General features: G+C 39.5%; 1 protein-coding gene across 1 annotated transcript; it reads left to right on the top strand.

Annotated features, from left to right (window-relative positions):
• The first annotated feature begins 509 nt into the window (after positions 1-509).
• On the top strand, positions 510-1,709 carry LOC124264443 (neuronal acetylcholine receptor subunit alpha-6-like). Its single transcript, XM_046699186.1, has one exon. The coding sequence runs from the start codon at positions 510-512 to the stop codon at positions 1,707-1,709; it is 1,200 nt and encodes a 399-aa protein (XP_046555142.1).
• The last annotated feature ends 24,964 nt before the right edge of the window (positions 1,710-26,673 follow it).

The following is a 26,673-nucleotide window of genomic DNA, read 5'->3' as shown; positions in this document are numbered from 1 at the left end:
CAACTCAGTGATATGATATTGATGTAAAAGTACACAAATAACAATATAGCATGCATCTCTTTCTCTCTTTCAGAATATCATGTTTGTTATTGCCCGATTACACATCGTTAAAAGAAGTAGTTTTTTTAAGGGTTAAATGTCCAGTAATTCTCAACGACAATGCCAACCTTCAAGAATTCAATGATGGTGTGACATAGCACACTAAGGTCAATATGTATAGCTTCATCAAATATTTTCCAAACATCAATTAGGACCAGCCGGGAAGGTTCTTCTTAGTCAGGGTTTACACAGTCTGTTCGAAACATCAACATTGTAATGGCAATTAGTGTTAACGATGCAAAATCAAATTGAGAGAGCTACTCAGATGACCATGGATCACAGAAATACAACTAATGATCAAACGGGCATTGCTTTGCTCGTTGCTGTTGGAGACTAATAATATATTTAAAACGCTTTGAATCATTCCTAAGACTGAATCTCCTTTGCACTGAGGCTGTGCTTGTTTGGATATGTCTGCCATACATAGGAGTGTCTTCATCCTCTTCCTCTGTCACCGCACTCTGGCCTCTGTTTCCTACAACGAGAAAGATTTCCTGGCCAACCTCACCTGGAACTACGACCGGAAGATCCGCCCAGTGTTGGACGGTTCCAATACGACAGTGAGTATCAGCATGGGACTGTACTCAATTTATGCTCTGGACGAAAAACAGGAAGTGCTCAGCTTTAAAGCATATGCTGTTATGGTGTGGAAGGACCAGCTTTTGGTGTGGAACACAGCGAATGACATTCCCGTTCTTGTAACTATGCCCTTGGCGGATGTATGGTCTCCAACCGTAGTAAATATTGATTCTGTGACGAATATGAGGTACCTAAAATATGAAACGGACACGGTGATTATCTATCAGGATGGTACAGTTATATATAACTACATAGGTAGGTTTGACACAGGATGCAAGGTCAATATCCAACAGTTTCCTTTCGATCGTCAGACATGTAATCTTCACTTTGACACATTTTATGCTCCTGCAAGTAAGGAATATCTGAACGTAGTCGACTCGTATGTAAATCTGGAAACATATCAGGAAAACGGAGAATTTCACCTTCTCAGTGCATCAATCACACGGCAGAAATACACCCTTCTCAATGAATCTCATAACTGGATAGAAGTTACCCTTGTCCTGAAGAGACGAACCACCTTCTACATCCTCAACAACATCCTGCCTGTCGTGTTCCTTTCCTTTCTTAATATCTTCGTATTCCTGTTGCCCGAGGAGAGTGGTGAGAAGGTGTCACTGTGTGTCTCCATCCTGTTGTCATATGCCATGTTTCTCAATCTCATCAACTCCTACCTACCAGCGAACTCCGACCACCTGTGTTTCTTCAGTGTCTACGTCACCCTGCTTGTACTGATCAGCACACTCACGTGTCTCGTCACAATCTTCATGCAGTTACTTCACACAAATCTTCAAAGGGGCGAGGTCAGACCAAGATGGCTTCCAAACGCATGGGGATCAGACAACAAAGTTGAAACAACCAAACTACAGACTGACGATGTCTCTCCAAACAAATCGGACGTGAAAGACAAAGCTAACAAGAAGTCAGAAATGAAGGATGCAATACTCACCAAGTACAACAGAATGGCATTTGGAACGTTCTTCACACTCACGGCTCTCATTAACCTTATATATTTCATTAGCGTATCTCTATGATGGACAACTTTTTGCTGACATTGGATGTTTTTCTTGCATCTACTATGTGTTTTGACGCATCAGTGACAATTGCAATGTGTGAAGAAATCTTCACTCACAGCACATATCTGTATTTATGAACTATATTTTTACATAAGCAATACCTTGTTCCGAAACATGATTTGTAACATCTGACGTGTATGTTGCTAGTATGGTGATCTACCTTCAGTTGTTGGCAATCTATAGCTTGTTTTCATATATTGTAATATGGCTGAAATATTGCCGAGGTGACGTTAAATTTTAACTCACTCATTTCATATTGTATTGTTCTCTTTAAAAAAATACTCGTTTTATGACAACATGCTAGTTTTACTTTAATATCTATGATACACTGGTAGTTTTACTGTTCTTCGTCAACAGGCTTATAATTCTAATTTTCTTGTTCTATAATACAATAATTAATTCTTCTCTTCACTGAAATATTGCCGATGTGACGATAAATATTAACTCACTCACTCACTCTGACGTATGTTACATCATCTGCTAACTTGACAGGGCCTTATGTATTTCATTAGCGCCTGGCTAGTGATCCAGCGAGCTTGGAGGTGTCGGGATCGAGCCCACTCTTTCAGTGTTGTCACAACCCCTAGTGTACAGTACACAACCCTGTGCACCTAAAAGAACCCACGAATCCGTTGGTAAATGACCAGATGGTGGCAACATGAATACGTGCAAACACCTAGTTGCGGGTACAGCAACATGCTGTAAAACTTATACTATGTGTCCAAGTCCACCCAGCTGTGAATGGATACCCCGTAAGGATGAGAAAGCCACATTAACTTGGTTGATTTGTTTAGTGACATGTTGAATATTTTGACACATCAGTGACAGTTATGATGTTTGATGCAAATCCACATATTCACTCACAGCACATGTTCCAGTGCTTTTTCGGATGAACAATTGACTTGCCTTTGTTGTTTTACTTGATAAAGTAAAGGCATTTGTCATTTTGTATTCATCTTTCCTTATCTCACTTTGTTAGGTGACAACTTTATCTCTTCTTGTAAACTACTAGTATTTTTTACATGCTTTCTTTACATTGTCCCAGAAGAAAACTTATGATTTGTAATATTTGACGAATGTCATACATGTTGACGTATGTGACAGATGTTACATATTTTTTTATCTTGACCGTGCGATTACAGTGATACTACATGTGGACTTTCTGATGTATGTATGGTACAAGGGATCTACCACTTATATAAGTGTTAGAAATACTGCCGCTATTGGTCTGTTGTTGGTATATAGTTAATAGAACTACCGGCTTGGGAAGCCCACATTGTCAGGAGAGTTATATCATTATCATCGTCAAAGTTAATACTGAATTCAAAACTGAAATGAACGCAAGAGTCAGGGGAAAATGCAATCTCAACTATTTCAATATGTTCATGATTATTATTTTTTTAGAGATATCTAAATTGGCATTTCTATTTGGCTATCTCAAGCATGTCCTGCTTGACTGTATTGATTTTTCCATCACAAGGGACAAGTATTTCAAAGTAAAAACGATGAAGGATCTCTTTAATAATAATGTACATGTTCATTTAAGTATTGAGTTTTTAAAAGAAATTGAATTACTTGATAAATTTTTATCGTTATTAGCATATGAATTTTAATTTGTGAGAATGGATAAATAATTTGGATTGTTAGTGGCTGTACCTTCAAAGGGGGTTGAAGTAGCATAAAATTATTGTCCCCCGGAGAGGGTATGTAAGTCCATTCACAGTATTTTTCATTGTCCGTGATTTTAATCGAAGTATATATGTATTTTTTAATGCATGGTTAAATTGTGCAAACAACATGTGAAGGAATGATGTAAATCCAGCTCGGGTCCATGTAGGTAGCAAAGGTACTTAAGTTCCCAATCGTCCCTAGTTAATGGTGGTCCGATTAATTGAAATAATCGAAGATTGGTCGCAATGACAAAACGACCAAGCAATCGATCATGTTTTCTCATAATCGAACACAAACAATTTTGGACCACTTGTTTGCAATAATAATATTTTTCAAAAAAATGATTTTGTCTCGACATTGCATAAGCACTACAAGCTCGTAGTTTATCTTAACAACTCCAGGAAATGTATGTTCCTAACACACTAGTCATCCTTTAAAAATGTGAAATTTGCAAATGCATTTTGTGCAATTTGCGAAAAAAACACGAGAGAACTGCATGTTTTTTCTTTATTTTTTGTGCATTAACAAACATAACCAGGAAAATTTGATATATGACGCTAACCAATTATTTTCGATGATTGATCGGTTGTAATGAACCAATCATCAATTATGAGATTAACACCAATTCCCAACACTATCCCTAGTATGGTGATCTACCTTCAGTTGTTGGTGATCTATAGCCCGGTTTTATATTGTATTGTCCTGTATTGTAATACATGTTTTTATGCTTACATACTAGTTTTTACTTTCTATCTGTGATAGCCTAGTTGTTTTACTGTCCTTTATTGACAAATTTTACAAAATAACTTCTCTTTATTAATACAATATATATTGTTATAGTCACGATGTGGCTGCAATATTGCCAATGTGACTCAAAATCGTAACTCACTCACTCACTATTTGGCTATGTGTGTTTGAATAACTGAACAACTGACAACTACAGCATGCTGCTCTTCAGCATCTGAACATCGTGTGAAAAGAGTAAGCCCTGTTGCAACTCCAGATACGCTTTTCTAAAGGAATGGAACGCATTTGAATTGCCTGCGTGGAACTCTAATGCAAGAAGTCAACTTCTGGTGTCCGCCAGTAGTGTTCAGCCTGTAAATTACCCAAATCATCAGTGTGAAATTCAATCTTCTCACTTACAATGCATGATACTGGTAATAAACGTGACAAATGGAGGACATGTTGGTTATTGTTTACGTGTTATAATTAAGTAATACAATACAGTGATAGTTAGCAAGTTAGGCATATATTCTGGCCTGCAGTCTGTGAAATATGGAAAAAACAGTGTGAAAAGGTACATACCATCATTTTAACAGCATACACAATTGACAGAGTTGATTACAGTGAGCAACACCATATCGTCTTTAAGCATCTAGCATTAACGGTAGTTCCCAAACTCCTTATAGACAAGTTGTCCAGATTCACGACCATGAATGTACATACATTATGCTCAGCTGTTAGACTGACTGACTGAGTTTGGTTTTACGCCGCTTTTAGCAATATTCCAGCAACATCACGGCGGGGACACCAGAAATGGGCTTCACACATTGTACCCATGTGGGTATTCGAACCTGGGTCTTCGGCGTGACAAGCCAACGCTTTAACCACTAGGCTACCCCACAGCCCCTCAGCTGTTACAAGTGATGGATGTTATTGATGAAGCCCATTTCTGGTGTCCCCCGCCGTGATATTGCTGGAATATTGCTCAAAGCGGAGAAAAAACATATTCAGTCAGTCAATATGTTATTGAGTACAACATAGCTTTCACAATTAAACAAACGTTTGAAAACCAGTCCTATTGATTACAATCTTTAAATCTTTGTGTCAATTTACAAAAGTTATATTTTGGATTACGCTTTCTTAGTAGAGTACAAATTACAAATTCCGAAACTTATGTATTTTACAAGTAATGTCCGTGCAATGCATTAATTACTCTTGTAACATTTTCTTTGTAAACTGCATATAACAATAACAACGCATTGAGGAATGCTTGACCACTAAAACCACTGTAACATTAACGTGTAACATACCCACAAATCAACCACAGAGAGAAAAATATCGACAACCCCAATTTTACACAACTAAAAGTGTCAAAGTAGTGAACAAAATGAATTGCTTGAGATTTTAGGCAATTACCTCGGAACACATATCTGATAAAACATATATTATTTTGCCATGGATGCCTTTCTTCGATATGGCAGAACACAAATAAGTCGTGTCTTCTTTCTGTAATAAAAATAACCAATACCTTCCATTGGTCTTAGACATATGCTTTTGTTCTAAACAGTGTGTTATAAATAGATTTTGTCATACATCTTAAAGCTTCACTTGACTACGAAATCATTGAATACAACACAGTGATATGATGTTGATGTAAAATCATGCAAATAGCAACATAACTTGCCATCTCTTTCTCTCCTTTAGGATATCATGTTTTTCATTGTCCGATTACACATCGTTAGTGGAAGTAATTTCGTAAGGTTTAAATGTTAAGTAGTTTCGTAAGGTTTAAATGTTAAGTAGTTTCGTAAGGTTAATGTTAAGTAGTTTCGTAAGGTTTAAATGTTAAGTAGTTTCGTAAGGTTTAAATGTTAAGTAGTTTCGTAAGGTTTAAATGTTTAGTAGTTTCGTAAGGTTTAAATGTTTAGTAGTTTCGTAAGGTTTAAATGTTAAGTAGTTTCGTAAGGTTTAAATGTTAAGTAGTTCTCAACAACAATGCCAACCTTCATTATTTTAATGATGGTGTTACATAGCACACAAAAGTCAATATTCAAAGCTTCATTAAAGCTTCATCAAATATTTTCCAAATATCACTTAGGACCAGCCGGGAAGGTTCCTCTTATTCACAGACGTCTTACACAGACGTGTTACAACTGTCAGATTCCACATTATGAGTGCCAGTAGTTTCATAACATTCGTGACGCGTCAGTGACAATTGTAATGTGTGAAGAAATCTTTACTCACAGCACATGTTCCCGTGCGTTTCCGGTAAACAATTGATTTTCCTTTAGGTTTTACTCAATAATAGAAAGGGATTTGTTATTTCCATACATCCATCCGAAACTCACTTTGTTGAGTAACTGTTGTATACATATATACTCTCCCAAAAAAGAAACGCATATAGGAATTTCAACTGTATTTTTATGTTTATTTTGAAACATCTTGTAGGCTCTATGAGTCAATGAAATATAGCGAAATTGCACACTGGGAATGCAGATTTATCCGTCTTCGGCACCAACTCGAGGAAAGTCAGTTTGAGTGTCACATGGAGACGTGTGGTGGCTCTGAAGCCAATACCTCGTGTGACCATCTTGGGCATCCAGAACTGCACGGCATCGCCTCGGCATCGAACGAATAAGTCTCAGAATCTCGTGGTTGCCCAATCGCAGCCCACTCTGCCTGTAGTGCCTGTGCGAGTTGCTGAAGTGTCTGGGGCTGAGGCTTACGGCGTCGCACCCGTCTGTCCAGAGCATCCCACAGATGTTCGATCGGGTTTAAGTCCGGTGATCTTGAGGGCCAGGGGAGCACATTGATGTTGTGGTTCTGGAGGAAGTCTATAGTGTGACGTGCTGTGTGGGGCCTGGCATTGTCCTGTTGAAACCACTCCCTCTTGCGATCAATGATTGGAAGGAGGTGTGGGCGTAGGATTTCGTCACAGAACCGTTGAGTTGTCAGGTTGCCCTGGATCATCACCAAATCACTTCTACGGAAGGTGATTGCTCCCCACAACATAACACTTCCCCGGCCGAATCTGTCCACCTAGGGAACGTAAGCGTCGGCGAAACGTTCACGTCGACGTCTGTACACCCGCATTCTTCCATCGCGTCATCACTGAACCAGATTCTACGCCAACTCGGTAGGTTCCAGGCCTGAACGTTAGTGCACCATTGAACTCGATGTCGACGATGTTGTTGTCGAAGCACAGGATGCTGTAGCGATCCTGCGCCGCACTACGAGGGGTTGGCTTCGGTTGGCTTCACTTAGACGTGGTATTTTGCCTTCGTCAACAATATTCCAAATACAGTGAATAATCGACAGACAGCGATCAACCTTTTATACCCATCATTGAGACTATCTGATCCCAAACTTTCACGTGCATTCCATGTGAATTGTGTATTCTGTGACACTACACGCCGAAATTGAAAATCATGCTGTTAAATACGGGTATTTTACGGATGGTGCGTTTTGTTGTTATGTTTCAAAACATAAACACCATAGGACTCATAAACAGAGCAAAACCTTTTGTAAAATGAATCAGGTTTTAATTCATTGCTACATGAAATTGCTATTTTCATGATGCGTTTCTTTTTTTTGGGAGAGTATATTTGTGAACTATTTTTAAAAAAAAAGCAATACCTTGTTCCGAAATTTCATTTGTAACATCTGACGTATATGACAGATGTAACATTATATGTTAACTTGATCGGGCGATTACGGTAAGGAATACTACATTCGGATAAGGATTACTGTCATCCTACATTCATCTGGGAATAACTCACTGTAATACATTTTTCAATATGACTGATCAGGCTGGAGCCAACATGCATTTACGAAATTTCACTTGATTATTGTTCAGTCTGTTCATAATTTTGTTTAACCAATCAGTCGTTTTGGGGTTCCATGTGCGTGTTTGTTACTCAGTTCTTAATAAAACTTATTTAGTTCGGCTAACTCGGCTAATCCGTGATCATGTTGTGTGTTCACATTACTTGGGTTGAAGTTGTGAAAGACCGACATCCTGCAAACAGACAGAAGAGAGTTAAACATCATCTGTAATGCCCATAAGTAGGCATTTAATCGCGTAATATATATGTAATAAAGTAATTTTACAACAGTCTAATAGTGCTGAATATTCGAATTTGGAGGCATCTGCTAACACTTCTAATCCACTTGTCTGTCTGTGTGGACACTGACTCACACTATACGTGTTACATGCTCTTGTAGTGAGCCTTTGGTTGCCATGAGGACATCATTTTGTTTCTCCCGAATAATATTACAGATATACCACATTAAACTAAATATAAACAGATCAAGCTAACTTTACAACCAGGTAAAGTATTAACTGAAATATAGTATTGAAAACTTTGAGCATGTAAAGACAATCTAATTGCATACGTCAAGGCACATTTAGATAACACGCAGTAGGAGTTCATGGGTAAGAGTGAGTGAGTGAGTTAAAATTTATAGTCACATCGGCAATATTTCAGCTCAGGAGTTAGATGAACAGGACATATGACAACATGATAAGCACAATAAAATACCAAGGAAACACACATATGGCAATTGAGAAAAATATATCTCATGTTATATGGGGTTAAACTTTGCCAGGAAACTACAGATTCTATTACTTCTTTTGATTTGAGTTCCTTCCGGGATTCGAACCCACACTGTCGGAGCAAGGCACGTCGATAGCAGTCTAACCCACTAAGCCACGGCGGTTTCCATAAAATGGAAGTCAGACAACTGGTAACCGTCTTCTTTTGTGTCCTTCTGACAAGTGTAAATTATCACAGCTCCCAAGGCGGAAGTTTTGAAGACAGTTTTTAGAAAGTAGTCAAATGGAACACGTGTTATATTTGTGGTAACACTTTCTTAGTAAAGTACAGATTGTTGTACCTTTGTGGATGAACAGAATTGTTGTTTGGCATAATGAAAATATGAATCAATTCTTGACTTTTCGTAAAACAAATCCGAAGAGCACGCCAGTCTAACAGAAGAAACCATGTTAGGAATAATGACGAAAATCTAATTTAGGTTCTCTTAAATGGATTGCATTGAGACTGATCAGTATTCTGCTGGGAAGTATCTGCAGACATAACAACCCCAGAGAAATAGTCAACCTTATCGGGCAGAGCTCATCATCATCATCATCAAAGAAGCGGTCATTGCACCTTTGTGATTCCTGAACCAATTCATTTCAGCCATTTTACCTCTTGACTTGTGCTCATTGTTATATTTTGAAGTCGAGGTTCCGCTGATTGAGTACCTGTACTCTTCTTATCATATGTGTCGAGTCCTCTACAACAACAGTCAGGTCCAAACACACCATGTGCTGTGGAGACGGAAAAGGACATCAAAATAACATACAACGCACAAAATGGGTGTTACAAAATGTTATAAAAGAATGCTTACTATCTTCAAATATAGAATCCTGGTCTTCAGCGTGGCGAGGGAACGCTTCAACCACTGGGTTACCCCCTGCCGCCTAATGCATTTGGAGGAAATGATGGTGTACCTATTGGTGACAATACATTTATATCTAACTGGTGAATTGTATTCGTAGACACAAGTTGCAAAGCTTAATCAGTAACATTAGTTAACTATGACAACTTTAATTATACTAAACCTTTCACAAGGAAAACTGTAAAACACTACCAACAAAACAACAACTTGTAATATATTGTGTTGAAAATAAAACTATTTTATTTGATATTAAAACTGACAGCTTAACCTACTTAGGCTTGATTTGCAGGTAAAGGGACATAACTCTTGGGAACTTAATTTCCCCAGCCTTCACCTCTGGTCCAAGGGAGATAACCCTTTTTATTAAGGTGCTAAGGGCCTTGTTTATGTTTTGTTAATGAGCTAAGGGGCATGATAGTTTCAAGGTCACCTTTGAACCATAGCAGACGAAAATAATATGCAGTGAGAATTTGCAGTAAAAAGAAATGGAAGACAAAGATTCCTTCTGTATCAGTGAGTGGGGTTCTTTATCAGGACTGAGTAGCATTACTCTGGACATTCTTTCCAAGGAAGAAATTGTGTCAAAGCAGTGTTTACTGAGATTATCAACAGATGATGTGCTTGAACTAAAACTGCCTCTTGGGCAACGTAATGCTCTTTTGGAAGCCGTGAAATTGCTGCGGCAACCTTCAACCATTACATTTCAGCAAGAATGTGGAACTAATATTGACAGCAGTGCTGGAGTAACAACTAGGGATTTGTCTAAGATGGTTGAACTCAATGACTTACTAAAGGGAATGTCTGATCTCCATTTAAAAGACTTTCTGAACTTCAATAAATGTGAAGAAGAGATCTGTGCCAAGGACAAATCACGGAAAGGTGAAACCCCATTCGATACCAGACTTTATCACTAAACCAAAATCATCTGTATCCAGTGATGAAACTCCCATTTTTAGTGAGGGTGACAATAAGCTGTTCATGAGAATTAAAACTAAGTTATGTGGATGTTAGTCGCAAAAGGGTAAATTTTCATGTTAACTGCAAAAGCTATTAGTTAAACAAACTAAGGGAAGGTTCCCATAGTTTATTACTAAAGTCTACTCTCCCATAGTCATGTGTACGCTCCCATAGTAAGCCGAGCTGTCTCTGTTCCATAGTATGCAACGTTCTCATGTTACCAAAACTGATCGCAGAAATACAGCAGATGGAGACAGCATGACGTCATTATGTAACCAGCTTTTGGTTGGTTGAAAATGGGATCTAACCGTTTTCAACAATTCCTCATTCAGTTAGTTGTTAAACGCAAACATTATGACAGTGGTTTGGAAAACTAACACATCAATAAGAACACAAATAACATTATATTTTAATTCAAAATTTAAGAGACAGAATCACACCATCTTTCAAAACTAGTTGAAGATCTCGCGGGGAAGAAGTTCTATCTTGGACTACAGTAGCATGTTCAGTGGCGGGTTCAGTGGCGGATGGAGGGGCGGAGACCGAAACGTGGGCGACGATGTCGTGGATGTGGCTGTGGCTGTAGCTGCAGCTGTGACAGATGGGCGTTTCCTCTGTATTATGTCATCAACCCGGGCCTCCATCTCATATGATGTTCTCTGCGTTAGGAAAACGTGAACAATATTCACAGAAGCATATCATGATCTTATATTAAGGACCTTCTGGTAAATATAATATAGGCAAAGCCTACTATCTGAAATTTAGGCGACAGTTTGAATAAAATAATCTTAGGCAGACGAATTGCTGTTTACAAATCGATATGCACAAGGACGTGGCCCAAAAACTTGAAATGTGGAACATTTGTGCCGACAAATTATATTTAAAGTAGTATTTCGCCCAAAAAAATATTGATGTAAAACGTCTTTTGGGGGCGAGGTATACACACCTTGTAACTCGTAATGGCTACAGATTTATGCCCGTACTCTCTGCAATAAGCTGTTCGTATACACCGGCGTCGTAGAGACGATGTGAGCTGTTGTTGCTCTCAGAGAGTGGTTGGAGTAGAATCCTGCAAACCCAGCAAGTTTGCATATTCGCCCGACTGTTCCTCTCAAAGGATGTTTACCAATAGGACAGTCAGCAAACCACGTGTTATCTTTCACAAAACCTGATTGGTCGGAGATAGAAAGCAGAACACTTTGCCATCTCTAGGCCTAAAAGAGAAATAAGAATTTGTAATATAGATATCATCTTGCCCATTCAATGACAATTTACAATAATGCCACTACATTTTAACAGTAATTCCAATATTATAAACCAAGACAAAAAATAGAATTAATTATTTCTGACAGTCGCACATGTCATGCCTTCTTGTGTATACCAAATATCAGTGACAGTGAGATTGGGTACGTTGATAAGCAGTCAGGTCTAAGCAGCGAGCGAGACCGAAATCAAGTATTTTAAAACAACATTATCAAATCAAACTAAAATATTCACATGTAATATTATGATAGTAATACTATTTATTACTCACCGAAGTGACATGTACTTTTGGTAGAGACGAATTAGGCATCTCTCAGGTCGCTCTCTGTTGACGGATATGCTTATTGATTTCTTTTCCATGCGCCTGTGTTTTATTCCTCCTCTGTTTGTTTTGGAAACATCCTCTGTGTACCTAAAGGGTTTTACACCCATCTTCGGTATCGGTCAGGTATAACTGTGAATTCGGTCCCACCCTTAGATTTCTGTGTTCATCCCCAGCTCTTAATGCACAGTTCAAACCAATCAGATACACTACAGTGTCTAGGAGTTTTTGAGGGGTGTCCTCACCTAACATTCCCTTTTTCCACAACACATCCTCCTGTTCAACACTTATCACAGCAGCCTGTCTCTTATCAATCCCAATTCCCTGTCGCGCTAGAGATTTCATTTTGGCGTCCAAAATAGTTCTGAGTCCGGAGAATAAGGGAGATTCGTAAACGTTTATTTGAATTCCATTCCGACGAATAAAGTACTGAAGTGAGGCAATACCCGCATACAGTGTATTGTACCGATATTCTTGACCTCCATCAAAAATACATAAATGTTTTGTTCAATTCACCTTTCATTCACTGCTAATTCCAAAATGTTTGAATTTAAGTCAAAACAACTAGGACCTTCTCTTGCTTTCCTCTCGTCTACCCATGCCTGATACTTTTGTTTTCAGTATTTGTAGAATAACATGAATTACATAACTTACTGAAGTCAGAATCTGTCAATGGTTTGGCAAAAACGGGATCTATCTTCACGTTTCCAGACCATGGCAAGCATTTGATAGTAACATAGACATTAGATGCGCGCGAACAAGTAGTCGAAATTTGTTTTAAAAGTGGAGAGAAAGTCCTCAAACTCGCGATTAGTTTTCGGACATTCTCCTACATGTAACTCTAAGCCAACGCCAGAACAAGTCTCCTTATCTCAGTGGATTTCTGCTAATGCTAGGATATTACGCAAGTTGATCGATGAGGGTAAAACTGACATGACTGGAGTAAAATCTTACCTGGATTACACTTCTCAGATTGGCGACTTTGCGCAGACCTACACCACACAGTCAATAATGTTACTTGATGACAAACATAGAAGGCGACTATCAGATGAAGGTAGCACAAGTTGGAATTGTGTAAATTTCCATGACATGTTCTACTACCTAGAAAAGAAATCTACTGCACCAAGCACAAGAAAGCCTCCCACAAGTTCAGCTCCTCATCATAGGAACAGACAAGTAGATCAATTTGGGAAACTGATATGCATTAACTTCCAACACCCTTCTGGTTGTAAGTTTCCAAACTGTAAATACAGTCACACATGCATTGTACCAGGGTGCAATGAGAAACACCCACAGCTCGAACATCACAACGACAGGGAGGTGCCTCCTCGTTTCGTCCCTCCATGTATTGATAGCCCCTCTGGGTAAATAGCTTGCCAACTTGGCAAGCTGAACTGAAAAGAATGACAAAGACTCAGAATTCATCCTTGATGAATTGTTGTTAATGGTTTTCGGATTATTTCTCAGGATGCAGAACTTAAGCCTGTTAGGTGTAAAACTATAAATCAGCTACAGATGAACATTCAAAAGCATTAATTGAAAACAGATTATTCAGGAAATTGAATGTGGAAACTATCTTCCATGTAAAAACCTGTGACTATTATCAGTAGTTTAGAGCCATTCCCAAAAGTGATCGCAAGGTAAGACTGGTCCATGACTGTAGCAGACCAGTTGGTTACAGCCTTAACTCACATGCTACTACTACCAGCTTTACATATGAGACTATAGATAATGCCTTGAAACTGCTACCCCCGGAGATATATGGCAAAAGTTGACTTAAAACAAGCCTACCGCAGTGTACCCATACATCCGGATTGCTATGCAGCTACTGGGTTATCATGGACATTTTCAGGTGGAATAATACCTAACCATTTGTGGACACAAAACTTCCCTTCAGTGCCTCGATGAGCCCACAGGTTTTCAATCGTCTTTCCAAAGCTATATCGAGGATGATGAAACGTAGAGGGTTTGTGATAGTTGCCTACATGGATGATTTTTTGATCATTGGTAAAAATCAGAAGCAGAGTGTCAAAGCGGTTTACAATTAACTATGAAAAATTGGAAGCACCGTGTCAGAAGCTGGTATTTCTTGGAATTGAAATAGACAGTGTGGCAACAAAATTGTCATTACCTCATGATAAACTAGATTCGTTGAAAGTTCTTCTGAGGTCCTGGTCCAGTAAGAAGAAAGCAACAAAAACGTGAACTTCAAGTGCTTGTGGGAAAACTTTAACTGGGCATCTCGTGTTGTGTATGGTGGACGTACTATTCTTCGTCGTCTAATCGATATCATGAACTCTTTAAAAGCGCAGCTCACATCATGTGCGACTGTCACAGTCCGCTGGAAAAAGATATTCAGTGGTGGATAACCTTTGCCAAACCTTTAATGGTACCTGCAGCTTCCTAGATGATATTCCGGTGCCCATGCATGATTTCCCGTGCCCGAGAATGACTGGTTCTACTGCAGCTGGGAATCTGATTTTCCAAATATGTCTTGACTTGAAGAACTATTTGTTGTATATCTTTCAGCTAAGCGCTGGTGCAAGAGATGGCGCAATAAACGCATTGTTGTTTACACTGACAATGTCACTGCAAAAGCATGCATCAATAAAGGGGAACTTGCAGTAATCCTTCTTGCAATCTCGTGGCTTCGTGACTTGTTTTGGCTGTCGGCGGTGCATAATTTCCGTCTATCAGCTAGACATATCCCCTGGTGTCCTTAACTTTGCAGCCGACTCGTTCAGCCGACTACATGATCCTAGTCATCTAAGCAAAGCACTGCCTTACCTTCAGGCATTACCTCATGACTGCTGGTTCATGTAATTCCTTGACCATGCTGATGATCTTGGACCAACATATGACTGACAGGGCATTTACTTTTTGCAGGCCCAGTGGGAGAACAATGGACACTGCTTAGATCTGAATTATTTGCAGCTAAAAGTCATTGTTATGCGGATTCAACTAAAAAGGACGTACTCATCAATGAGAGGTCAGCATACCTGCGTTTTTGCCTCTACTTTGGATTGAGACCTGTGCCAGCGGATACACTAACCATCCTACTGTATGTAGTGTTTCTCGGGCGGACACTGAAAACCAGTATCCTGAATTATGTGAATGTTGTGCGCCTTATGCATGTGGAAGTTGGACTCCCAAACCCGACAGATAACTGGGAGTATAAGCTCCCTACTCAGAGGTGTCAACCACCCAAACAGAAGTTGCCTATCATTGTTCACATCTTGCAGGAGATTCGGAACAGGATCGATACATCTGTTGCCTTCTATAAGGCATTCTGGGCACCCTGTGTTATTTGCCTTCTTGACTTTTCTCCGTAAATCTACATTGTTGCCCGGAAGAGGCGATACACCCTCTGTATTGTCTCCTCATGTGTGATGCTAGCTTGTCTGATGACAAAATCTGCATCCATAGTGATCAGACACACCAAGACAATTCAGTTTGGACAAAGGGAGTACTCAGGTTGCCCCTCCACTGGATTCGGGCTCACCTGTGTCCAGTGAAAGCTCTAGACAACATACTCCAGCTGTTTCCACCGTCCATCTCACAACAAGGTATTCCACTTTTTCCCTGCTTGGACAATCATAGAAACATTAAGTGCCTGACTTACAATACCTTTGTGGTACCCTCAAGAAAATCTTGACTGTATGTGGATACAAGGCCAGATGACTTGAGCGAACATTCCAACTTCCGACGAGGAGGTTGCACATTTGCCTTTAAAGCTGGACTGTCAGCACCGTTCATTAAACTGAGAGGTGACTGGGTTCCAATGCATATGTACGTTACATCACTTTAGATGATGAGTTACATGAGTGCTCAGTTGTATGTACTTTCTAGTTAACTGATCTTTGGGGGTTTTGGAGCAAATTGGAGTGTTCGTACTGATTAATTACATGTTTGGATTTGTTAATGTTGTCAAGTTAAAATATAAACTTGACCCTTTTACCCCAAAAGATCCCAGTTGTTGTGTTATCATTAGTATTGCTTACACGTTTTGATAAACTATGGAAGGTTTAAGTTGAAAATGAAACTATTTTTATTTGATATTAAAACTGACAGCTTAACCTACTTCCCTCTTTATGAGAGTTTGTATAACAAAAACCTTCTCTTGTTCCGCCTCTTGGGCTCAGAATTAAGCCATTTATTGCTGCCTGCCGGCATTGAGCTGGAAGAAATATGGCTCCTTCCCGTCTTCTTTCTTCTCCTCCCGTAATAATTGGATTTAGGCCACAAGTCGACCTAACACTCACTAAATTTAAAAATCAGAAACTAATGACTTACTATATAAACAAGAATATAATCCAATTAAAAAGTAAATATAATACATATAAATCCTTATTTTACCGATGGGTCCAAGGATGAATTGGCGCGGTTGCTTGTGCCACTGTCATTGGAGTCCAAAACAATCTCTTCCAGATTACCCAATGACAGTTCGAATTTTCTGTAGAAACAAAACGCAATACCTTAACAGCTCTTAAATATATAAATGGGCACTAAATATAAACAATATATCATATTTTCAGACTCTCTCTTTCTTGCCTTCAGGCGATTAAAATATTTCTTGTAAACATCCACTTTTAATGAAAATTATGAATTATATAATGATCTTGCAACTGGCCAATCGACATCGTCCTCTGTTACCCAGCGTTGGCATTTCACGGGAATACAATGACCGATTTTGCTAGGCAGCACTCAATAAATCTGTGACACAGCTACAGTCCCATACTCTGATTACAAAGCTGGCATTAGGGCACGTAAGTGATCTGGTGAAGTGGGATGCCCAGGTAGGTATCAATAAATTACATGCAATCAAACCAGCTATAGGTTTACGCACCTGCTTGGTTGCATTGGTCCAGATTTGAAGGTCATCATACGACGATGTCGTATTATTTTCAAGATACACTCACGAGTACCTATTGAAGGTGAGATCCTCCGTTTGTATCCTTGTGATGAAGAATCACGATCAAGCTTTATGTCTTGCTTGGCTGTGTTGAATATTCCATCTGGGGATATCAAATCACAAACTATGAAGGATCTTTTTTAGTAATATAAGTTCTCATTTAATTGTGCATTTTAAAGGTAAACTTGTTAACTGATTTGTAAATAGATACCATCTTTTTAATATTGGTATTTAGATTAGTAACTGAGATTGTACCCCCTCAAAGGGGGTTGAAGTAGCGTAAAATTATTGTGTCCTCCTGAGAGGGTTCGTAAGTCCCAAAACTTTCAAAGTTAACTTTTTTGCTTACCCGATTTTTAAAGCGTAGTATATTTGTTCATTTAAATTTTGGCTAAACGTGGGCTGTCATATGGCTGCTGAAGGGATGGTGTAAAATCCAACTAGGGTCCATGCAGGTATGAAAGTAATGTAGGAGTCCCCATGGTTCCACCGTATGGTGATCTACCTTCAGTTGTTGTGATCTATCTTCCGATTTTATATTGTATTGTCATTTAAAGTAACATATTTTAGTTTAATTACTAGTTTTACATACATATCTGTGATATTCTAGTTGTTATACTGTCCTTCGTCGGCAGGTTTTTATAATATACATATATTTCCTTTCAATATCGAATGTTCTCATGCACGATATGGCTGAAATATTGCCGATGTGACGTTAGTATTAACTTGCTCACTCCTTAACTACTTGGGCTTGATTTTGAGTGGGGACATAACTCTTGGGAACTAATTTCCCAGCCTTCACCTCTGGTCCAGGGGCTCAACCTTTTATTAAGTTGCTAAGGGCCTTGTTTATGTTTGTTAATGAGCTAGGGGAACTTTGACAGTTTCAAGGTCACCTTTGAACCATAGCAGACGAAATACCGCCCTTGCCGCAGCACATAGTTTATGCTGTGCTAACATAATGGGGAATTGCATGTTTTGGGGTTTGCAACGTTGCAATATTCATACCTATTCAGTGTATACCCATGTCTGGGTTGGAAGTATCCTCCTGGGATAAATTAGCAGTGTTCGTTACTGATTAATCCACATGTTTTGGATTTGTTAATGTTGTCAAGTTAAAATAAACTTGACCCTTTTCCCACAAAGATCAGTTGTTGTGTGTTTATCATTAGTATTGCTTACACGTTTGGTAAACTATGGAAGGTTTAATTTCAACATATTATACATTTCATATATTTCCTGGCCTAATAACAATATAATTGAGCAAGTTTTAACATTTATCACCACTTTAAAGCGGTATTCAAAATTATACCACCGGGTTTCAGCTGAATATGGGAGGGAAAAATTGATTCATCCTCGAAGACCTTCACTCTTTCCGTCCAAACCAAGCATCGATTTTCCACCTATGAAATATCTAGAAAACACGCCACATGCAACGAGTCAACAATCACGAATTTCTGGTACTACCTAATGATCCACTGCGGCTATGCAAAGAGAAAATTAGTGCGGAAGACGTCAGAGCAGCAAGAAGCTGTAACATGGAAACAATTTATCACTTACTACTGACCAAGTGATTGACAACAATAAGCACTTTTCTGCCAGTACAGGTGTAAACCCAACATGGCGTTATTTGCCGTATAACTCTGCTACACAATCAGTGAATTCACAAAAACACACATTGGCAGCTGATCGATGTTAATAACATTTAGGGTGTGTTCTAATTCACCTGCATTTCCCATTAGTCATGATTCCATGGGAAATGGTTTGCTGAGGTTAAATTCGGCATGATGCCCAACGCCATTACTCAGCACCATCAATACTACTGTAAATGACAATGGTGACGTAACATGCCTCAAATCAATATTCAAAGCACAATTGGAGATGGGATTCATAATGACAGGAACACTTAGCAATTATGTTTTATTCATGTAACGACAAAATCAAAAGAGTCGATACAGGGCGTAATGTAGAATATGACATCAAATTGACCAAAGCTTTTCAATTGCTGATTGCAGCACTTACCGATAATGTCCTAAAAGGTTTCTCCTGGCCCCGAACATTTTACCAATCCATGAATCATTTCGAAAATCCAATCTCCGCGTGTGGCTGAATTCACTGGGGTTGTGCTGTTTATCCTTCATCATTAGTGACGCTGGACACACGTTTGAAAATGTTTGACTTCACTGCAGATGCGTCCTTATAGTTTACCTCTGTCCACTTAGCTTTGGGCTCCTGTTTCCACACCACAAGGAGAAAGATTTCCTGGCCAACCTCACCTCGGACTACGACCCCGAAGAGATCCGCCCGGTGTTAGATGGTTCCAATACGACCAGTGAGTATAAACCATGGGGTTGTACTCAATATATTCTCTGGATGAAAAACAAGGAAGTGCTCATCTTTCACGCATGGGTCTATATATGACGTGGAAGGACCAGCTTCTAATTAATGGAACACGACGAATGCGGCATTCCGTTGTTACGTAACTATGTCCGTGGCGGATGTATGGACACCAACCGTACTGAATGTTGATTCTGTGAGCGAATATGAGGGTACCTAAAAGATGAAACAGATACAGTGGTTGTCTTCCAGGATGGTACAGTTATATATAGCTACATAGGTAGGTTTGATACGGGATGCAAAGTCAATATCCAGTAGTTTCCTTTTTCGATCGCCAGACATGTTATTTTCACTTTGGAAACATTTTATCCTCCTGCAAGTAAAGAACATCTCAAGGTAGTCAACTCGTTTGTAAATCTGGGAAACATACAAAGAAAACGGAGAAATTTCACTTCTCCAGTGCATCAATGACGCAGGAGAATTCCACTCTTCTCGAATGTAACTCATGACTGGATAGAAGTGACCCTTGTCCTTACCGAACAGACACCTTCTACATCCTCAACAACATCCACCATCGTGTTCCTTTCGCTTTCTGAGCATCTCTGTCTTCCTGTTGCCCGAGGAAAGTGGTGAGAAGGTGTCCCTGTGTGTCTCCATCACTGTCATATGCCATGTTTCTCCAATCTCATCAACTCCTACTTACCAGCAGAACTCCAGCCACGCTGTGATCTGCTTCAGTGTCTACATCACTTATGCTTGTGTGTTGATCAGGCACTCCACGGCATGTCGTCCCGCCGATCTTCATGCAGTTACTTCACACAAATCTTCTAGAAAGGAAAATGTCAGTCAAGATGGCTGCCAATCGCATGGAGATCAGCCACCCAAAGTTGGAATAACCAAAACTACAGGTTAAGTTGATGATGTCTCTCCAAACAAATCGAACGTGAAAGACAATGAAAAGTGCACTACTCGCCAAGGTGCAGCAGAGCATGGCATTGATTCTTCATCAAAGCAAAACTCTCACCACTAACCTTATGTGTTTTTCATTAGCGTATCCCTATGACGGCATTCCGCATTACTGCCACTGCTTGTTTCACCTGGAATACATGATTTTGGTCACTAGAGTGACATTTTCACAATAATGTTTTTCACGCACCATTGACAGTGGCCATGTGTGATTACAATTCTACCTGTCACTCATACCCATTAAGCTTTGTTGGATGAACAATTAACTTCCAGAATTGAAGGTATTTTGTTATTATCTTTCCTTACACCTCTCTTTGAGTGGAAATTTCATATATTTTTGTTGAACTACTTTTGTATTTATCATACCGAGTGCAGTGATATCGTTTAGCAACACCTGATTAGCAATTAGCAATCCACACTGTTTATCAGCTGCTGTCAATTGTGGCGCCATACTCACTATGCAGCTATGTGTATATGCTTTCCTTGTTACAACTCACCCGTATCAACTTGCTGCCCTTAACCGGTGATAGTACCTACACCGAGGCAATCGTCACTCGTTGCAATAAAGAAGTTGACTATCCATAGATCTTGGTTTTCCTTCACGCCTTTACAACTTCTAAAAATGCCTCTCAAAGAAGTTTACCTTATCTCTGAATTCCTACTCCAATCTGCGACACCACTTCTCGTCCCTGACACAGACTATAAATCAGTAATGAGAAATTTATCCAGGATCTAAAGAAGTGCGGGACACCCAGAGTGGTGTAATAGTATTAAATGGTGGGTAACCAACTGTTGGTTACACACCTAATTAATTTAATGATCCAAGATTTGAAGAGGTCATCGATATACGCGATGTCACTGCTGACAACTATAGCATAGTATAGTTCAGTTATACAGCATCTGAATGTGGTGTATGGAAAAAAGTGCCCTTTCCACACCAGATGCCTGTTCTCAACGGAAGCATTGTGTCGTAGTTTTCACGCAGCCAACTCTTATGCAAGAGAAGTCCATATTTGGTGCCAGCTGGTAGGTTTAGGCACTGAAATTAGGTGGCAAATCAGTGTTAAATCTAATCAACTCACTTACTGTGTGTATAATGCCTCTTAATATATAGTTATTGTCTAAATGGTACATAACCAATGATCACAATACAACGATGGGATACTTCCATCAGTTTATCAAGCAGATAACATTATGAAGTATGAGAAGAAAGGAAAGGATTTGAACAAATAATTATGTATTTGTATCACAGTATGTTATTCCAAGCTCGAAGTTACGTCCGTGGCCAATGTTTACCGATCGCCATACTGGATTTTCTGTGGCAGCGATTTTCTTTTAACAAACAGCGTCGGGTTCCAGGGTTAACTCACAGTTGAATTCTATTTTTCAGATTTGGAGGATGATCGTGGTAATACTATCTCTGCTGTCTAGAGGTACCTAGAGTAAGTATTAATTGTTAGAAAAACTATGTTGCCATAAGGATGACTTGTAACTCTCGTTTATTCGTAGTGATTCATTTCCATTGAGTATTCCCAAGATCAGAAATGATTTCAATTCAGTTACAGTTATAACACACGCTCCTTGTTTGGCCGTAAAAATACGATAGTTCACAGTCGGGGGTGACAGTGGAGGGTGAGGTTGGAGTTTTTGGCGGAGGGTATACGGGGGTTTCTACCTGTTATGTGTACATTCTAATGTGGATGCTCAGAGTTACACCGTTTCGAGATTCACCAGAACAGATACATTTGAAGAATGACTTCTGCACACATATTGCATACTTACAAATAAAAGTATGAAATCAGCCTAATAATATTCAAATCTAGAATGTCCTAAAATGTTCACAGATACAATTCAATCTTCCTCCAAATATTTTAGAAGCAGAGTGATCGGGGACGATTCGACTGGTACACCAACTGTTCAACATGAACAAACGCTTTTAAGCTAATATAGCAATACTTACCATGGCAGCCTTTTCTTCAATATGGCAGAATAAAAAGCAGTGTTTTAGCCTGTTGGGTTTTCGTTATCTATATAGCTTCAAATATTTTCTAATATAAACAGTGGTAGCATACATAATTTATCAACCGTTCTTCTCCTTACAACTTGAGCCTTATACTTCATCAAAATCTCTTTACGAAATTCCCAGTGAATACGACTCATGATATTGAGCGGTCATGCAACTAACAATATAACATGCCGTCTCTTTCTCTCCTTCGGAATATGTTTGTCATTGTCCGATTACACATCGTTAGTGAAGTAATTTTGTCTTAGACAATGCCAAAATTCGTACTTCTTTGAATGGTTTCGTAAGAGTTAAATGTCCAGTAATTCTCTGCCAGAGCAATGCCAACCTTCAGAAATTCCAGTGATGGTGTGACATAGCACTAGGGTCAATTCAAACTTCATCAAATATTTTCCAAGCATCAATTAGAACCAGCCGGGAAGGGTCTTCTTTGTCATGTTTTTTAGTCTGTTCCAAACATCTCTTCTCTCCTTCGAGAACATCATATGTTTTTCATATCTCCGATTATAATTCATTGTTGGAAGTATGGTTTCAATGTAGACAATGCAAGAGTGGTACTTCTTTAGGAAATCTCCCAACGTGCTGACACCATAACACACTCATGTCAATATTCATAGTTTGTTCCATGCACCAATTAGGACAAAGCCATGGAAGCTTCTTATCATTTTGTGTCTTACCCATGCAATCTCAAATATATCGACATTGTAATGTCAAATTAACGCTAATACGACGCAACATCAAATTGATAGAGCTATTCAGTTGTTGATATTGTACAGAAATTCAGAATAATGACCAAACGGCCAGTTTGCTCTGGATACCAATATAATACACCTATATAATGCCTTGAATCATTTCCTGAAGCTGAATCTCCTTAGCACTGAGGCCCGCTGTTTGTCTCTCAACATTATTCACGTGAATATTGTTTTGGACATGTTTATATACACAGGATGTGTCTCCATGTTACTTCTCTGTCACGTCACTCTGGGCTCTGTTTCCTACAAGGAGAAAGATTTCACGCGCCACGAACCTAACCTGGAACGCTATGACCCCCAAGATCACGCCCGGTGTTGGAGATGGCTCCAACACCACAGTGAGTATCAGTATGTGGTTGCACACTCAATTATATCTCTGGATGAAAGCAACAGTGGGTCAGCTTTAAAGCATGTGTTGTAATGACATGGAAAGATAGGATAGCTTTTGGTGTGGAACTCGATGAAGTGACATTCCACTGCGGATTACTATGCCCTATCGGACATTCGTGGTCGCTAACCATACTGAATATTGATTCTGTGATAAACTTGGAAATACCTAAAGATGGCAGGGATACCGTGCTCGTCCATCAGGATGGCACAGTTGTGTATTCTTTCACAAGTAGAGTTTGACGACACAGAATGCAAAATGAAATATCCACCATTCTCGCTTTCGATAACTCCAGACATGTATTTTCACTTGGAAACATTTATTTTAGCATGCCCGCGTTAGTAGGAATTTCTTAAGATCGAACTCGTATGTAAATCTGGAAACGCTATCGGAAAACGGAGGAATTTAACCTTCTGGAGTGCATTAATGGCATTGACAAATTGGGTGGTAAATGGCATCCCCAATGGTAACTCGGATAAGTGACCCTTGTCCTGCAAAAGACAGGACACACAACTACACGTCCTCAACAACATCCTGCCCGTCGATGTTTCCACCTTCCTTTTTTCTGAACGTCTTCGTTGTTTCTTAATGCCCGAGGAGAGCGGGTGAAAGGTTAATGTCTATAATCTCCATCCTGTTGTCATATGCATGTTCCGCAGCCCTCATCCAGCTACCTACCTACCGAACTCAAACCACCTGTGTTTTCTTCTTCAGTGTATACGTCACCCTGCCTTGTGTTGATCGGCACATTCATTATGTCCGTATGTCACAATCTTCATGTTGGTGCTTCACGAACCTTCAAAGGGAGTAAAGTGTAGTCCAAGGATGGGTGCTTGTTGCTTGGGAGAAGACCAGCAAAGTTGAACACCTGAACCACGGGTTAGAACTGATGAAGCGTCTCTTCCAGCCAATCCGATGTAAAGACACAGCAAACAATAAAGTCTGACGCATGAAGGATGCAATAATCACCAAAGTGCAACAGAGTGGCATTTGGAACGATTCTTCCACCTCACAGTACTCATTAATCTTATATTTTTTGCATTTCAAGTATGCCAATGAAGGACGACTGTCCGAATCGAAACCGGACTGCCGCCATTTAGCATTTCACATACAGACAGGCAACGAAGATGAATGTTACGTGATACATCGGTAGAATATGCTTTGATAAACATCAGTCACTTACACGAATGAATATGATGATGGGCCAAGAAGTACTTACTATCTTTTTACATCGTACTTATGTGACTTATTGACAATCGAAGAAAAGAATACATTGGATTAGCCCAGTAGGGTATATGTCATGTGTCTTGTATTCTTGCTGAAACTTTCTTGTCATTGGGGGAGTTTGTGAATTGTGGGTGTCAAATGGTATGTTATGAGGATGTCTTTTGTTAGTGTAAGTTCTACACATTAATTAACTTTTAAACTATTATGGGTCACAAAGTTTAAATAAGCTGGAGATTAATTTGAATTCACACACCTTCTATTAACCGAGAGACCATATAATAGATAGTATATGGTCTCTGATTGAGACTTTAGGGCTATATGTTTCACTTACTCTATGTGTTGGAGGTACGCCAACTGATTTTTGCTTCCGGTGTGCCGGTTGGATTCAGGAAATTCTGAGAGAAGATGGTGGATTAATGGCATGGATTTTGAATTCAGAAGCACTCTGGGAACTGTGTGTAATAGAGGACAGCAATACGGGGTGGTTATTTACTAGAGGAGTGTATGGAGGAGACACCTTTGGATTTACACTCATCTGTCCTAACGTTTCAAGGGACCGACTCCTCGAGGCCTCAAGTCAACAGTGAACTTTTCAACAGCTGTCAACAAGCTTTAAAACAGTATCTTTCTACAAGGATCAAGACTTTGGTGACTATGGAATTGATTTAGTTAATATTTTTAGATTTGTGACCCAATCGTATTGTAGTAAATCGCACACTGCCATTCATTGTAACCTTGTTTAGTTTTTATTCAATATATAGTTGGTCTTCATTATCATGATGTGTGTTTATTTTGCTGCTTTAAAGGACTCTGAAGCCTTTAATCACAGTAATTACCAAAAGAATCATACATTTAATTAGTCATTAGGTGTGTGCAGATGTTGTGTGTCATATGATGGAATAAATTTTGTAGCCTTTGATTGCTGTTGCATGCTATTGCAGTCCATTTCCTATTTGTACTGTTACGGCCATCTCCCTCACACATCTGTCTCTGTATCCTTCTTAACAGTGTAGAATCTAAAGGGTGAAACGTCCTCTCCGCTGCAAATAAAAGATTTGTTCATCCATATATTGTTATCCTTCATTATTGCTCCATCTTCAGTAAATGCTTCTAAATCGTTGTTTTTACCGCCTTTAGTAATAATATTTCGGCAATGAGCTACACCACATTGTACCCATGTGGGGGATGAGACTGAGGAGCCTTCACGACGTGACGAGGCGAACGCTTTAACCAGAAAGCTACCCTCCACCGCCCTATAGTGAGATTAGCAACGATCTGAGACTTTGGACATTTGACAGGCGGACGGGACGAGGCATACAAGCTGATTCTCTAACCACTGGCATATTATATACCTGTGAAATGGGGAGAAAGGGGCCATCCGACGAGTAAGACAGAAGCCAGCGAAAAGGCAAAAACAAAGATAAAATATTGCTACAATACGAGCATATATCATGTTATACAGTAAACAGGAAGTTGCGCATCCATATGTTCCATGCTGATGCTATTCACCAACTTCTAAATGCCTCTCAAAAGAATTACACTGGCCCAGAAACGCACGGGTGAAAATCAAAATTGTTATCAGTGATGCTTTTAATAACTTAAGTTACACAAAGTAATGATAGAGCAGATAAAAAGGTCCACACAGGTATTGCCGGATGTGTCAAAACATACAGTCATTCGCCGTGGTATTGAGGGAGTCTCTGTTTTTTGATGGCACGGTCACAAGTCAATATCTGGTGCTTGACCACCACGAGGCCTCAATCACTGCTCTGCATCGCCTGGGCATAGACTGTATAAGACGTCCGATCGATCCGCCGTTGTGGGAATTCTTGCCACTCAAATGTCGCCTGCAACGCATCGACAGAAGCTGTTGACGTGTCTGTGGTTTGCGGCTGCCGGCGTCATTACACGTTCG

The sequence above is a fragment of the Haliotis rubra genome, unplaced genomic scaffold, assembly GCF_003918875.1.
Source record: "Haliotis rubra isolate DU_JTF1 unplaced genomic scaffold, ASM391887v1 Scf924, whole genome shotgun sequence".
Classification (NCBI taxonomy): Eukaryota; Metazoa; Mollusca; class Gastropoda; order Lepetellida; family Haliotidae; genus Haliotis; species Haliotis rubra.
Note: the sequence above shows the minus strand (reverse complement) of the source record. Positions and strands in the feature narration are given on the sequence as shown.

Coding starts and splice junctions, on each gene's coding strand:
- LOC124264443 (XM_046699186.1), top strand. CDS start 510: ATGTCTGCCATACATAGGAGTGTCTTCATCCTCTTCCTCTGTCACCGC.